The sequence below is a fragment of the Leucoraja erinacea genome, chromosome 3 (genome assembly GCF_028641065.1).
Source record: "Leucoraja erinacea ecotype New England chromosome 3, Leri_hhj_1, whole genome shotgun sequence".
NCBI classification, from domain to species: Eukaryota; Metazoa; Chordata; class Chondrichthyes; order Rajiformes; family Rajidae; genus Leucoraja; species Leucoraja erinaceus.
In genome coordinates, this window is record NC_073379.1 from 40,396,968 (window position 1) to 40,413,604 (window position 16,637).

Consider the following 16,637-nt stretch of genomic DNA (forward strand, 5'->3'; position numbering starts at 1 on the left):
TAATGGTTCTGTGGCCTCATTAATAACATTATATGGAGTAGAATAAACCCCTCAAAATCTCATTCATGTCACTTGCTGAAATATTCAATTGGCAACTGCTACCTCAGGAGTGAAGATCTGTACTGTTTCAGCACTTCACAGAAACCATTGCAGAATATAGGAATGATACAAAATTTTGAGATTTAATTTAATTCAATTTAATTGTCATTTGGACCCCTTGAGGTCCAAACGAAATGCCGTTTCTGCAGCCATACATTACAAACAAATAGACCCAAGACACAACATAATTTACATTTTACATAAACATCCATCACATCGCTGTGATGGAAGGCCAAAAAAAACGTATCTCTCCACTGCACTCTCCCCCCCCACCCCCCCCCCCCCCCCCCCCCCCCCCCCCCCCCCCCCCCCCCCCCCCCCCATGTCAGAGTCAACGTCAAAGCCCCCGGCTGGCGATGGCGATTGTCCCGCGGCCATTAAAGCCACCCCGGGTGATGCAAGGTCGCACACCGGGTCTTGGTGTTAGAGCCCCGGGCATGCGCTCGCAGAGTCCCGCGGCCATTCCAAGCCGCGCGGGGCGGTGATGTCAGGCCCCGCTCCAGGAGCTTCAACCCCGCAACTCGGGCGGGAGAAGTCGCCGTTGCAGGAGCCCTGAAAAGCGGTCTCCCCTCCAGGGACCCGCGAGCTCCCGGTGCCGCCGTCCGCCAGACCCGCAGTTGCAGCCTCCGAATCTCCGGAGGTCGGGCCGCAGCAGCAGCAGCAACGCTCCACCACCGCTCCACCCGCTCTGGACTCGGCCAGCCCCGCAACGAGGTGAGTCGGCACCAGAGTCCCCGGTCTTCTCCTGTTGGAGGCCGCTCCACATTGCAGCCCCAACCGTGCAGGGAGAGATTTAAAAGTTACCCCCTCCCTCCCACCCCCCACACACACACCCCAACAAAAAATAACAAAAACTACATAAAAACATAGACAAAAATAATAAAAACGAGGACGGGCTGCAGAGGACGGGCTGCTGACGTGAGTCGCGCCGCCTATCGGATCTAAAATTTAAAAAAATCAAGCCTGTAATTTATCCCATCAGATAAAACATACAAAGAAGGTTAATTTGATACCTAATTAACTTTCATATCTTCAGTATTAAAAATGGTATGGCCATTTTCATACTCGGAAATTAGCATCTTGTTCCCTCTTGCTTTTCCATTAACTTAACACAAAAGCTGTGATCGAGGACAGTCAACTGACATAAAAGCCCATAACTTTCTTAAAAATTAATAGAACCGAATGAAATTTTCAGTTATTATAGATTGAAGCATTCTGAAACAAATATGAAACATCTTACTTGGATGACCAGAAATTAAAGCATATAATTAGTTAGTTACCTAATTGTAGCTAAGTACAAAATTGACCGTTGTGACGGAAATAGTAATAAACATCCAGACTGCCTTGAAAATTCAAAAATGTGATATTCTCAAGATCAGAACTTTAATATTATTGTATTATATGCTGTAAGTCCGTAACAAACAGATAAAGAAATTACAATTTCTAGCAAAAGACCAAGTCTTTATGGAAAAGATCAGTTGCTAGCTGGTACATTGGCATATCATAATCATTAGCATCATCATACTCCTCAGATTGTAACCAATAAGCAACTCTGTACAGCCTGTTTTTCCTCAACTTTTCAATTTTGGCATTGTAAACTACATGTTTTTGCTTTTCAAACCACGCATGACATGCCATTCTGCACACTACTTTCACATTAACAATGTCCTGTAGATCATCACATTTGGAGTAGTCCAAAATTGGATAATCTCTGCGAGTGCTATCTAAATCAGTCTCTTTAGCTGAGCATTTGGATTGACAATTTTGCATTTCTTCTTTGGAGCCATCTGTTTAAAATGTAAAGAAAAAACACAGGCAGCAGGCAGATCTGGAGCGCAAGTGATAGTAGGTTTTGTAACAACGCTACAGAATATCACGTTATTTTGGTTCTGGGCACACTCCAAGAATTATCTCAACTCAAAATGAGTGTTCTGCTGGGCATGAGGTTAGTCCTGAAGGGTTGTCATCTTGAATTCCTGGTTGGTCACATCTGTCCTCGTTGGCTCTGAACCATTTCTGCCACTGAAGGCCCCAGTCAATGCATTCTCCATCACATGACCCACCACTGAGTCCAGCGCTTCTCCTGCTGCTGCAGTCGCTGAGGCTTTTATTGGAGCAACAGCTCCTAGTGGAGGATGAGCAGGAACAGGTACACAATATGGATCTGCTCACATGACCACGGCTTCTTCGGTGACTGCGACTTCTTCTGGAGTTTTGCCTGTCCTCTCCCCTTGTTCATGCATGCTTTTCAGTTATATTGCATTTATTTTCTTTTTTTTTGCCTTTTTTTTACGATGTGTGATGCACACCTGCACTTGTCTAACTAGTCTGCTAATCTGTTTAAGAAATAACTGCAGATGCTGGTTTAAATCGAAGGTAGGCACAAAATGCTTGAGTAACTCAGTGGGTGAGGCAGCATCTCTGGATAGAAGGAATGGGCGAAGTTTTGGGTTAAGACCCTTCTTCAGACTCGATGTCAGGGGAGGGGATGGGACAAAGATATATTGCAGACGGAGACAGTAAGTCTAGTAGGTGAACTGGGAAGGGGAAGCGGATGGAGAGAGAAATCAAGGGCTATCTGAATGCTAATTTGTTTACTCTTTCTGATCAGTTTTAGCAATCCATAAATTCATGCTGGATTCATTTTAGTAATCCATAATTTGACCTGCAAATGTTGTTGGAGGCGAGGTTCTTCAGCTGGTTTTCCTTCTTATATCCAATGGCAACGAGACAAAGACCAATATTTCCAGTTACTCAGTGGAGAATTACAACTGGAATCACTTCTGCTCGGGTGGATCAGCCATAAGTAGCAAAAACACACTGAATTGTTACAGACAGAATACATTGCACGGGTTGTCATTGACCTGAACTCATTATAGCAGCTCCAGTTTCACAAATTACAATTCCCCATATCTAATCCACTAGAACATTAACTCGGAACATTCAGACTCTGGTAAGGAATCAATCATGAGCAACCCTACCCCAGTGCTACTTCTGTAACTATCTTTGCAGATAGGAATAGAATCAGATCGTTCAGCCTCTCAAATCCATTCTGCTATTCAATAAGGATATGGCTGACTTATCTCACCTGCCTTAATTTCAAAATATTAATAACCACTTGACAAGCACTGCTCTGAAGTTTTCAAATTGAACATGTTTTTAGGAAACAGTTAAAGATTTCCACTACCCTTAGTGTGAAGAAATAATTTCTGACATCACACCAAAATGATCCACTTAATATCCCATTCCTTGTTCTGGAGCCCGCCACCAATCACTTCCCACCTGCATCTGTCAATCCACCTAACATCCCCTTCATCAAAGGGAATAATACTTAATACAGCCTATTGTTAAACACCATAAGGTGTTTAATTGAAGTAACACAAGACCAGATTATGCAGCCATGTTCATAACTTAAGTCACTTCAGATTCACATGTTAGTGATAAATCTACATTGCATACAAATATAAAGTTGTTCAAAACAATTATAATTTCAGAATTATACTATGATTGGCACAAAATAACTTTTTGTTTAGAATTTAATCTTTTGTAATAATTACGAAAAAAGGTTTGAAAGATCATTTTATCCCATCCTGTTATATATAATTGACATTAAAGTGCTCAATACAGACAATATGCTTTCTGTGAATTTTTTTATTTTTATTTTTAAATACTATTCACATCTTGTATAATAACACAAAAATGATTTGTTTTCTAAAAGCAAAAATGCACTGACCTCTTTGTCTTTCCGTTCCAATAAATCTTGCTTTTGTTTGCACTCCTGAGAGATTTTCTTAATTTCTGACCCCTACAAAAATAGGATTTTGCAATTATTTCAGAGACATCGCGCAAGTTCCCAATTTAATCATAACACAAATTATCTCATCAAATTAGACAGAATACACATCAGATTTTACACTGCAAAATAAATCAAGACTAGCTTGGATTTCACTCATGCATGCAAAAGGCATGGGATAAAATCAAAGAATGGCGGCAGCACAGGAAACGGCTCAAATCTCTAGACTTGAAAGGGCAATCTACAAAATTTGATAAATCTCATATACACCCTATCACATCCTTGCTAAATTGTGCTGCCTCAAACAAGCACTCCATTTGTGGCAGATTACTGCTTTACAAAAGAATCATCCCGATTTATTTGGCCTTGTATTCTGTTCTATCAATGTAAAGAATACCACATGCTTTTATTTAAACCAATTTTTCAACCTGCCCTGTCACTGTCCATGAAATATGTATTTACCCTCCTGATCTTTGATTTAGTTTAGTTTGGAGATAGAGTGTGGAAACAGGCCATTTGGCCCACCGAGTTCACGTTGACCCATGATCATCCTTGCGCTAGTTCCATCCTACACTCAAGGGACAATTTACAGAAGCCAATTAACCTACAAACCTACACGGCTTTGAAATGTGGGAGGAAACTGGAGCACCCGGAGAAAACCCACGCTGTCACAGGGAGAACATACAAACTTCGCACAGACAGCACCTGTAGTCAGGATTGATCTCGGGTCTCTGGCGCTGTAAGGCAGCAACTCTACCGCTGCGCCACCCGATATCTGTTCCCATAACTTTTTTTAGAACTGCACTCACTGTAGTCTACAATGCTTCTTCTCATTTTTTTCTCTAATGGGCCTGTCCTACTTACGCAACTTTTTAGGAGACCATGCGGTCGCCACATGTTGGTGGATGGTGGCCGGGGAGTCGCCTTCATGGTCGTGAGTAGTTCTCGCATTCTGGGACTAGTCGCGGCCTCATTATGGTCACCGCGAATTTTTCAACATGTTGAAAAATTAGCGCCGACCAGAATTAAGCCGCCATGGAGAGTAGCGATAATTCTCATGCCGTAAGTGCAGTGGTAGTGGGTCGCCAGGAGGGCGTAGACTCTTGTAGGTTGTAGCCGGTGCTGACTGGTGAATTTCATTGGCTCATTGGGAAAAGAAAATGCAAGCAATAGTTTTCAGAACCAAGGATAACCAACCGGTAATGTTAATGCCCGCCGAGTTTCACAGCCGTGTTTTAAAAGTCTCCACCCCTTCTCCCCCCTCTCTTTTAAAGGGCTTACGTGACCCTTCCCGTACACTGTGCTTTGACCGTCTTAATTTTTGTGTGTGTGTGTGTGTGTGTCGCCGGCAGTCACCTGAAAAACTGCCTAAGTGGGACAGGCCCATGAATGTAATATTTCACATTTCTCAGCATTAACTTTCATTATCTCAACACACTAGCTTGTCCATATCTCGTTAAAATCAATTGCCTCCAACGTTTGTCATCAGCAGATTTGGATATTAAGCACTGTACTCCTGAATATGAGCAATTAATATTTATTAAGAAAACCAATGGTCCTAGAATGGATCATTAGCAAAATTCCATTCTATATTTAGCTCCGAATCAAAAACAACCTTTAACTACGATCTCTCCAGAGATGCTGTCTGTCCTGTTGAGTTACTCCAGCATTTTGTGTCTACCTAGGGTCAACCTGTTCTCTGTCAGCGTTCATGGTCCTCATTAGTCTTAACAGCACTGTCTACTCCCCTTCAAGTTCACAGCCTCTGCCATGTGGAGAAGTTGAGGTAAATAGTAGACTTTGAAGCAGTGTCTACATGCTAGATACTGCCCTCGATTTTATAGTTCCTTCTTAAAATGTTCACAAATTTTATGACTAAGTATTTAAAACCTTAAGAAAATACTGCTGTGTCAAGTCCTACAATACTAACTCAATGTTTCATCCCTGTTTGCACATGATACTTTGCTTAACAGTCATTTTAAATGTATTCAGTTGCTTATAACACATGATATTGTTGTTACAAAAATGAAGTCAACATGAATACGAGCTGCATCTCACTGGTAAGAAAATTAGGAAATGCTGTGCTTTCATTTATAGATGATACAGCACAGGAGTATTTATCCATTTGGAGAATAATCACAGTAATTCATTAATCTGGACCATTAATTTAACAATTAAGGGCCTTTTAGTGCCAGCATCTGTGATTAAATAAATAATTGCAGTGATAAAACTGCTGTGTAAGTACAGTCATTTAATCATTATTCCAGACACAACATTGAAATGTGAGCTCAGCTCCTTGTCCCTCCTAATAGCTCAGTCACCTAGACAAATATCTTATTCTGAGTTGCTGCCGAGGGAACTGATCTCAGCCAATGTCAATTAAGATCACCCAAAGATTGGTAACTTAATTGAGACCATTATTCATCTCCTTCTGGAATGTATATTTGCTAAGACAGCCTGGAACAGGATCTGGTGGACTTTGCTGTACTTTATTCCATACAGTTGATTTAGTTCCCCATAGTCTGCTTCCAAACATCAGCTACTAGTGGAAGGTTTGTCAAACTGGTAAAGATGCACTTTGACCTGCGGTGTAGGGAACTATCCAAATTTGAATGTTGAAGTACCATTTGCTTAGGCATATACTGAAACTTGGTCCAGCTGCAATAAATGCTCCATGACGTCCGACAATATGCCGAGGCGCTGAAACTTGTGCAAAACCCTCTTGGACCCATCCCTCATGGAATTTATACAAAATAAAAAATTGATCTCATTCTGACAATGTAAATCTTATAAATAAATAGAAACATTTTTTCTTGTATGGTGACTGGTGACAAGGTATTGTTTTATATATTCGCAACTTTTATGAATAGTTATTTTTGGAAATATAAAAAATGTAGCGACTTAGAATACAAGCATTGACAAGGTATTGACAACCCCCGGAAAAGAGGTGAAAATTGGGAAGATAAAATTTTGGATTGAAGAAAGATCACTACATTGAATAAAGAGAAAGAAAGCAAAACTCCAGGATCAGGGAATGAAAGAGCACAGACAGAGGCTACTCAGTCCATCATGCCAACATTCATCATTAAATAAACGTTTGGAAGGGATGAAATGTAGAATATTTTGCCCTTTCTGAATAGAAAAAATAAAATTCACTTGGTATGAAAAGATGTCAAAACAGCAGTTATTTTACAACTACCAGCTTGCTTCTCTATAAATCTGTACATTAAATTATACCATTTATGCTTTACTTGTGTAAATAATTCAGCATTTCAATGTATAGAAGTTGATAATATTTGTGAAATGGTATATATTTGTAACAACCACAGTTAAAATAGAAGATAAAAAGCAGCGTGTTGAATAAGAAGTGTGTTGCTATTCTTGCTGCAAGTCTGTGGTGTTCCAAAGGGATCTGAGCTGGGACCTCTATTTTTTATGATGTATATAAACAACGCTCGTGTAGATGGGTTGGTTAGTAAGTTTGCAGATGGCACCAAAATTGGTGGAGTTTTGGACAGTGAAAAAGGTTGACAAAAGAATCAGCAGGATTAAGACCAGTTACAGATATAGGCAGAGAAAAGGCCAATGGAGCTTAAACCACGCAAGTGTGAAATGTTGTACTTTGAGAGGTCGAATGTACTGTAAGTGAAAAGTGTACAATGGCAAGACCCTTAACAACATTGCTATGCAGAGGGATTTTGGAGTCTATGTTCTCAGCTCTCTGAAAGTAGCAACACAAGTAGATAGAGTGGTAAAGAAAGCATATGGCATTCTTGCCTTGGTCAGTGCATTGAGTATCAGAGGCAGGATGTCATGTTGCAGCTTTATAAAACATTGTTGAAGCAGCATTTGGAGTATTGTGTGCAATTCTGGTCACCCCATTACAGGAAGAATATGGAGCCATTCAAGTGTGCGCAGAATATTGATCAATTCAAGTCAAGTGTGCGCAAAAGAGGATTACCAGGATGCTGCCTGGATGAGAGTATTAACTACAGGAAAAGTTGGACAAACTTGAATTGTTTACTCTGGAGATGAGGCTGAGGGGAGACCCAATAGCAGTTTACAAATTATGACAATAAAAGATAAGGTGGACAGACAGAACATTTTGTCCCAAGGGTGGAAATGTCAAATGCTGGAGGGCCTACTTTAAGGTAACAGGGGCAAAATTTAAAGGAGATGCGCATGCCCTTTTTTTTTTTGTTACACAGAAGATGGTAGATGCCTACAAACTGCTTTCCAGGGGTGCTAGTGGAATCAGATCATGATAATGGTACTTAAGAGTCTTTTAGATTGGTACATTTATATGCAGGGAATGGAGGGATATGGATCACATACAGAAAAAAATTAGTGTATTTGGTATTAGACACAGAATGCTGAAGTAACTCAGCGGGACAGGCAGCATCTCTGAAGAGAAGGAATGGGTGACGTTTCAGGCCAAGACCCTTATTTGGCATTATGTTCAGCTTGGACATGGTGGGCCTAGGGCCTGTTCCTGTGTTATACTATTCTATGTTCCAAAAACAGAAACCTTATCCGGTATCAACTCAAGCGTCTAACCTTTTCCTTGACTTTCGCCTCCTGCTCCCTACATTGCCTTTCAACAACTTGAATTCTTCTGGTCACTGGAGCCACTGATTCTTTTAGTGCTTTCAGTTCTTGTTTCAGCTGTTCACGGAGGTGCTTCACTTCTTCATGCTCCTGTCGAGCTGCTTCATATTCCTTTAAAAGAGCAGGATCAAATCTTTATTAAAGCTAGTACCTTTTAGTAGAATCTTAGAAATCAGAGGATGCCATTGGCATGTGGACCAATTCTCTTGAACAGGTATTTAATTAATCCCACTTAATGATTTCATCTCTTTTTCAGGCAGCACATTTTAGAATATTACATCTAACTGCAAACTACACAACAGAATATATAGTAGTGAAGATTTGGTAAGATCATTGATATAATTTTACAATGCTGTATAATGCCATTAAAAAAAAATCAGAGAAGCAAGGTTATTTGTAATATATATATATATATCTGTGTCATATCATCATCATATCCTTATAACTATAAAACTCTGATCTTGTATGTGGATGCGTGTGTGTGTGTGTGTGTGTGTGTGTGTGTGTGTGCATGTGTGTGTGTGTATATTTATTTATTTGTGTATTGTCACATCTTCTCGAAAAAAACATATACATATACGGGTAGAGATCTACCCCCTGGAGTCCGAACGCCTGCTCTGAAAAATTCATGCTTTATTTCTCGAGTTATCTATTAAAATGTTCACAAATCCGATAAAACGTTGAAAATAAACTAGATGTTCTCGCTGATAACGTCACAATAGCCCCCCCCCCCCCCCGGGCTCTGGATTGAAGCCACTTAACTCGCAGTGCTTTGGTTGACGCACGCCCCGCTGCCTGCTCCCCTGCGAGTTGGGGGCTATGCATCAGTGGATAGGGCGGGGATGGGGTAAAAGGAGCGAATGAATAATATTAATATAATATCAAGGGGGGGGGTTTGTGTGTGTGTGTGTGTGTGTGTGTGTGTGTGTGTGTGTGTGTGTGTGTGTGTGTGTGTGTGTGTGTGTGTGTGTGTGTGTGTGTGTGTGTGTGTGTGTGTGTGTGTGTGTGTGTGTGTGTGTGTGTGTGGTTAGTGTATGTGTGATGCCGCAGGCCTCCCCCCCCCCCCCCCCCCTTAAGTGCCCATTGAGGGGCTGGGACCCAACGGGTCCCACTTGGTCTAGTAACTATTAAAAGTCTGATCTTGGATGCAGATGTGTTTGTTCGTGTGTGTTTGTGTATAAACACATCTTCTCAAAAAAAACAAATCGCTAACGGTAAAATGTTTACATATTCCGGTAGAGATTTTTTCCCTGGAGCCCAAAACGGCATAATCTGAAAATTTAATGCTTTATTTCTCGAGTTATTAATGAAAATGTTCAAAAATCAGACAAAACTTTGAAATAAAAACAACTGGCTTTTGTTGGTGACGTCACAATGGATCTGCGTGCCTGCCATCTTCTTCGCGCTTCGAGTGACGTCACCCCCCCCACCTCTCTCCCCCCCTCCCCCCACATTTATTCAAAAACAACTCAGCAAATGATGATTAGAAACAGAAAATTTATGAAATACTATGGGTTTCCAGCATCCGCAACTTTAAAAAAAAAATCAGCAAATGATAATGGTGATGAAATGGCAAATCTTTCCAATATCCTAAATCTGTCCTGCAGGAGTGCTTAACATTTCACCTGCAGGTTAATGAAAGTGATGCATGACCATATGAATGCATCTCACTTTGGCAATTCAGTCTTCTTCAGTAGAAGCAAGGATCAGACCTTCAAAAGCTTAAAAGAGCAAAAACAATTAACTGAATTAAAGTCATTGACTACTCAGTGAGTATAGAGAACTAGGTAGGAGGCTGAAAAGCAGGACTTCTGGGGTGGTTCTCTCAGAGTTGCTTCCAGTACCTCGCGCTAGTGAGGGTAGGAACAGGGAGATAGGGGATCTGAATGTGTGGCTGAGTCGTTGGTGCAAGGGCAGAGATTTATTTTTCTAGATCACTGGAATCTCTTCTGGGGTAGGGGTGCCCGAAAGGGATGGGTTAAGGGCCTTGCCCACTTAGGCTATTTTTAGGTGACTGCCAGCGACTGTCATAGTCGTAGTAGGTCGCCGATAAAAACAGCGACTGGACCCCCCTTCGACATAAAATTTGAAATAGAATCATTACTTTAACAATGGAAAAAAACGAAGTCAGCACCGGTGACAACCTACGTTAACCTGGCGACAACTACGACAGTACCTATGTCAGGAGGAGTCAAGCTACGGTCATTAGCGTCAAACCCACAGTCGCTGACTGTCTCCGAACATGTTTCAACATGTTGAAAATCTAGCGGCGACCAGAAAGACGCTATGACTCTTTGGGCTGAGGAGAGTACTCGCGGCCATACAGGCGCCACCCCCGGCGACAACCTAGCTGCCTAAATATTTGCCAAAATGAAACAGGCCCCTTACACCTTAATTGGAAGTGGACCGACATTCTGGCAGGCAGGTTTGCCAGTGCTGCACGGATGGGCTTAAACTAAAAAGTGGTGTGGGGGGGGGGGGTGAAGTCAGCAACATGGACGCGTATCCGTGCTGCTAACGGGAAAGGTCAAGTTTAAACTAACAGGGCAGGGGAAGGGGACCCATTGCAAGGAGACAGAGGGCCATAAAAGGAGGACAGAAGCAAAAGGTAAACGGCAGATAAGAAAAACTAACCCATAAGCTTTGTGCCTTAATGAGAGGAGCATTTGAAATAAGGTGGATGAATTGAATGCGCAGTTAGTAGTTAAGGGATATGATATAGTTGGAATTACAGAGACATGGCTCCAGGGTGACCAAGGCTGGGAGCTAAACGTGCAGAGGTATTCGATATTCGGGAAGGATAGACAGAAAGGAAGAAGAGGTGGGGTGGCATTGCTGGCTAAAGAGGAGATTAATTTAATAGCAAGAAGAGACATTAGCTTGGATGCTGTAGAATCTGTACGGGTAGAACTGCGAAATAGCCAAGGGTAGAAAACACTTGTTGGAGTGGTATACAGACCACCAAACAGTAGTAGCGAGGTTGGGGCTAGCATCAAGCAGGAAATTAGGGATGTGCGTAGCAAAGGTACAGCGGTTATCACGTGTGACTTTAATCTACATATAGATTGGGCCAACCAAATTGGTAACAGTGCTGAGGAGGAGGATTTCCTGGAAAGTATAAGGGATGGGTTTTTAAACCGATATGTAGAGGAACCGAATAGAGGGCAGGCCATCCTAGACTGGGTATTATGTAATGAGGGAGGATTAGTTAGTGATCTTGTTGTGCAAGGCCCCTTGGGCAATAGTGACCATAATATGGTGGAATTCGGCATTAGGATGGAAAGTGACACCAGGGTCCTGAACTTGAATAAAGGAGACTTTGAAGGTATAAGACGGGAATTGGCTAGGGTAGATGGGCAAATTATACTTAAAGGGTTGACAGTGGAGATGCAATGGCAAGGATTTAAACTTCAGAAATTGTTCATCCCTCTCTGGTGAAAAAATAAAACTGGGAAGACGGCTCAATCATGGCTAACGTGGGAAGTCACGGATAGTGTTAAATCCAAGGAAGAGGCACATAAATTGGCCAGAAGTGGCAAACCAGAGGACTGGGTGAAATTTAGAACTCGACAAAGGAGAACAAAGGGGTTAATTAAGAGGGGAGGGGGGGGGGGGAGGGGGAGAACAAGAAAGAAAGCTTGCGGGGAATATAAAAATTGACTGTAAAAGTTTCTTTAGGTATGTAAAGAGGAAAAGACTAGTGAAGATGAATGTAGGTCCCTTACAGTCACAGACAGGTGAATTTATAATGGGAAACAAGGAAATGGCAGGACAGTTAAACGAGTTCTGTCTTCACTAAGGAAGATATAAACATTCTCCTGGAAATACTAGGGGACCGAGGATCTAGTGGGAGGGAGGAACTGAAGGGAATCCACATTAGTAAGAAAATGGTGTTCAGTAAACTGTTGGGACTGAAGGCAGATAAATCCCCAGGGCCTGATGGTCTGCATCCCAAAGGATGGCCCGAGAAATCGTGGATGCATTGGTGATCATTTTCCAATGTTCTCTCGACTCTGGATCAGTTCTTGTGGACTGGAGGGTGGCCAATGTAACTCAATTTTTTAAGAAAGGAGGGAGAGAGAAAACAGGGACCAGTTAGCCTTACATCAGTAGTGGGGACGATGCTGGAGTTGATTATTAAAGATGTTACAGCAGCACATTTGGAAAGCAGTGACGGGATCGTTCAAAATCAGCATGGATTTATGATGGGGAAATCTTGCTTGACTAATCTTTTGGAATTTTTTGAGGATGTAACAAGTAGAATGAATAAGGGAGAGCCAGTGGATGTGGCGTATTTGGACTTTCAAAAAGCCTTTACAAGGTCCCACACAAGAGATTAGTGTGTAAAATTAGAGTACGTGGTATTAGGGGTAGGGTATTGACATGGATAGGGAACTGGTTGGCAGACAGGATGAAAAGAGTAGGAATTAACGGGTCCTTTTCAGAATGGCAGGCAGTGACTGGTGGGGTGCCACAAGGCTCGGTGCTAGGATCCCAATTGTTTACAATATATATTAACGATTTAGACGAGTGAATTAAATGTAACATCTCTGTTTGCTGATGACACAAAGCTGGGTGGCACTGTGAGCTGCAAGGAGGATGGTATGAGGCTGCAGGGTGACTTGGATAGGTTGGTTGAGTGGACAGAAGCATGGCAGATGCAGTATAATGTGGATAAATGTGAGGTTATCTACTTTGGTGGCAAGAACAAAAAGGCAGATTATCTGAATGGTGTCAGATTAGGAGAAGGGAGGTGCAACAAGACCTGGGTGTGTTTGTACATCAGTCACTGAAAGTAAGCATGCAGGTACAGCAGACAGTGAAGAAAGCCAATGGCATGTTGACCTTCATTGTGAGAGGATTTGAGCAAGGAGGTCCTACTGCAGTTGTTATAGGTTCCTGGTGAGACCACAACTGGAGTATTGTGTGCAATTTCAGTCTCCTAATTTGAGGAGGGACATTATTGCTATTGAGGGAGCGCAGCGAGGTTCACCAGGTTAATTCCCGGGATGGCGGGACTGACATGTGATGAAAGAATGGGTCGACTGGGCTTGTATTTGCTGGAATCTAGAATGATGAGAGGGGATCTTGTAGAAACATAAAATTCCTAGAGGATTGGACAGGGTAGATGCAGGAAAAAATGTTCCCGATGTTGGGGGAGTCCAGAACCAGGGGTCACAGTTTAAGAATAAGGGTATTAGGCTATTTAGGAGTGAGATGAGGAATAATGTTTTCACCCAGAGTTGTGAATCTGTGGAATTCTCTGCCACAGAAGGCAGTGGAGGCCAGTTCACTGGTTGTTTTCAAGATAGAGTTAGATTTAGCTATTAGGGTTAAGGGAATCAAGGGATATGGGGGGAAAGCCGGAATGGGGTACTGATTTTGGATGATCAGTCATGATCATATTGAATGGCGGTGCTGGCTCGAAGGGCCAAATGGCCTACTCCTGTAAATATTTTCAGTGTTTACTACCATTTCCCAGCATGCAGAATCAAATTAATGTATCTGTTGACAGCAAGAAATAAATAATTGATGACAGTGCACAATGTGCTTTGTGTAACAAATGCTCTTGGAATAATATCCCTTGAACATCAATGGCAATTTTCTACTTACGTATAGAACATTTAGGGGCAAGATCATTTTGGTTAGTTGCACAGTACTGAAACATCTGCCCACGTCCGTGCAAACAAAAAACATAAATGTCAACAATGGTAGATGGGAAGTGCCACATGGAGTCTTATTAAATGCACACAGCAACCCACGCAAAATCATTCGATCCGCTGGGAGAGGCAAAACCCAGAAAAACACCAGCCAACTTTGGGGATGGGAATTCCTCTCTGATCCATCATATAACTGAAAATACTTAAGAATATGAACTTATTCTACTTAACAAGCCTACAAAATTTGGAAGCACAATTAATGCCAATAAATATACATTGTTTCCATATTAATTTACATTCCCTAAGATCAGGAATATCACAATCGTTTTAGGAAGACTCTAATCGGTCACATATCACTGAAATAAAAGGCTTCAATACAAGACATAACTTACCACCCAGGGTCTCTTTCTTTCCAGCATTTTTATTTTATCCAAATGTCTCTGTCGTTCATAATATCGCTGCACATCTTGCTCACTTCGCTCATTTCTCTGTTTCATTTTCTCCAAAGCAACTGACTTTTCTTTACACGTGTTCTATAAATGCATCAAATAAAGTATTTTCAAGGTTGCTCAGAGGATGACAAATAACGCTCACAACAACATGATAAGTTTTTACCTCCAGTTCCTTCTCCTTTTCTCTGTAATTCTTTAAATCACTGTGAAATTTATACATCTCTGGTGGACCAACTGATTTTTCTGTTGCTTCCAGAAGCTCAATTTTCGACATTTTTGCAAACTCACCAACTTTCTCCTGTAAAAATTAAACATAAATCATTTTCCAGTCAAAAGGGTTGAACTATTCATATCATCGATTCATATAAAAGATACAGTGCTGAATCCACTAACAATGCTACCAATGAGAGGGATAACAGACAAAAAGGGAAAGAAACAGAAAAGGAAAAGAGAGAAAGGCAGAGAGCGTGAGAGTGAGATGTAAGAACAGTTATTCGGACAGAAAGGATATTTATCCAACTACACAACTTTGAATTTTTTTTTTTTTTTAATAAATGATATCGCAGCGTCCCAAGGTCCAACCAAAGTTTGAATGAGTATTCTAATCTCCCCCACTCGCAAATTGCAGACAGGAACGACTATTTGAAGGTTGGACCGACAGGTTAGCTATTGCATTGAAGATGGGTACAGTCCAGCATTTAAAAATGGGAACACATCAATGTTCCATACTTGAATGTGATTAAGTATAGCCTTTTGTGTTATTGCTTCCATATATCCTGGCACAAACACATACCTGAGGTAGAAACTGGCAGAGATTGCCCACTTGAATATTCAAAGCAGCAGTGTGCTCTTCAACCATTTTCTGAGTTGCATGTTCTCCATTTATTTGCCAAGTTGATTGGTTATTTGCAACAGAAATCTCTCGACTAATGATAAGGTTTTTTGAACGCCTGCAGCTGTAAAGACCAATTATTGATTTTTTTTTTAAATTATATGTTCAGAAAATACAGAGAATGAATACAACATAGCAGTCCATTGGCGGAAAAATTACCCAACCTTCTTCATTTTGGACAGGAAGAATGGTGTTACTAAATATAGCAACATGGGTGTCCCTCGATTCTAAGAAGATTCAATAGACAATAGGTGCAGGAGTAGTCCATTCCGCCCTTCGAGCCAGCATCGCCATTCAATGTGATCATGGCTGATCATCCCCAATCAATACCCCGTTCCTGCCTTCTCCCCATATCCCATGACATGACCCCACTATCTTTAAGAGCCCAAGTACATTTTTGTTGGAAAACATCTGAAAGCTTTAAAAATGCAAGATATGATAGTAAATATTGTTGCTTTTAATTTGTGAATGAAGATACACATCAATACAAATAAATACCAAGCTAAAGAGCCCTCTCTGGAAACAGGAATATCTGCCATTGAAACTGTATATTGCTTGGTAAAACAATAGATTGTTCTCTGTTGAGTTTTCTGGATACATTAGTTATAATACCAACCTTGACACAATAGTAGCTCTGGTGAGGATTGGGGAAATGGCAGATTAGCTACAACTCTCTGTGCATGATAAACTGTTAAGACAGGAATATTCAGACAATACAGTCTCATCACTGGAATGTACAGAAGTTTACAGGTATTTCATTAGCTTATACTTACAGTTCAAGTTCAATGGATCCTCTGTTACTTCCACGTTTCACATAAAGACCAACCTATTCAAAAATACATCGTTATCATATAGCCTTTATAAATTGTGAGAAAATGAACTCAAAGATTAAACTACATCATAATACTTTTTTTTTAAATTACAGGCCTGCATGATAAGAACTGCATTTTTGATAAGTGTGAAATGGTGAAAGTTGCCCCGATAAAAGGAGAGGCAATGGATTAAAGATCAAATGAGCAAGGATCAAATCATTAAATAATCCCTTACAACCTCTGCCCTCAAAAGTTATTACGGATGCAAGTCACCTACTCATTTCTATTATTTATCTCAAATCCATTACACGGTATAATGGA

General features: G+C 41.1%; 1 protein-coding gene across 1 annotated transcript in view; it reads right to left on the minus strand.

Moving 5' to 3' along the window:
- The window catches only part of smc5 (structural maintenance of chromosomes 5), a 74,353-nt gene that overhangs the window by 40,678 nt on the left and 17,038 nt on the right, over positions 1-16,637 (minus strand). Inside the window, 6 exon segments of the mRNA XM_055630820.1 lie at positions 3,833-3,904; positions 8,450-8,611; positions 14,553-14,693; positions 14,776-14,910; positions 15,406-15,568; positions 16,278-16,330. Coding sequence (XP_055486795.1) covers positions 3,833-3,904; positions 8,450-8,611; positions 14,553-14,693; positions 14,776-14,910; positions 15,406-15,568; positions 16,278-16,330 — 726 coding nt within the window.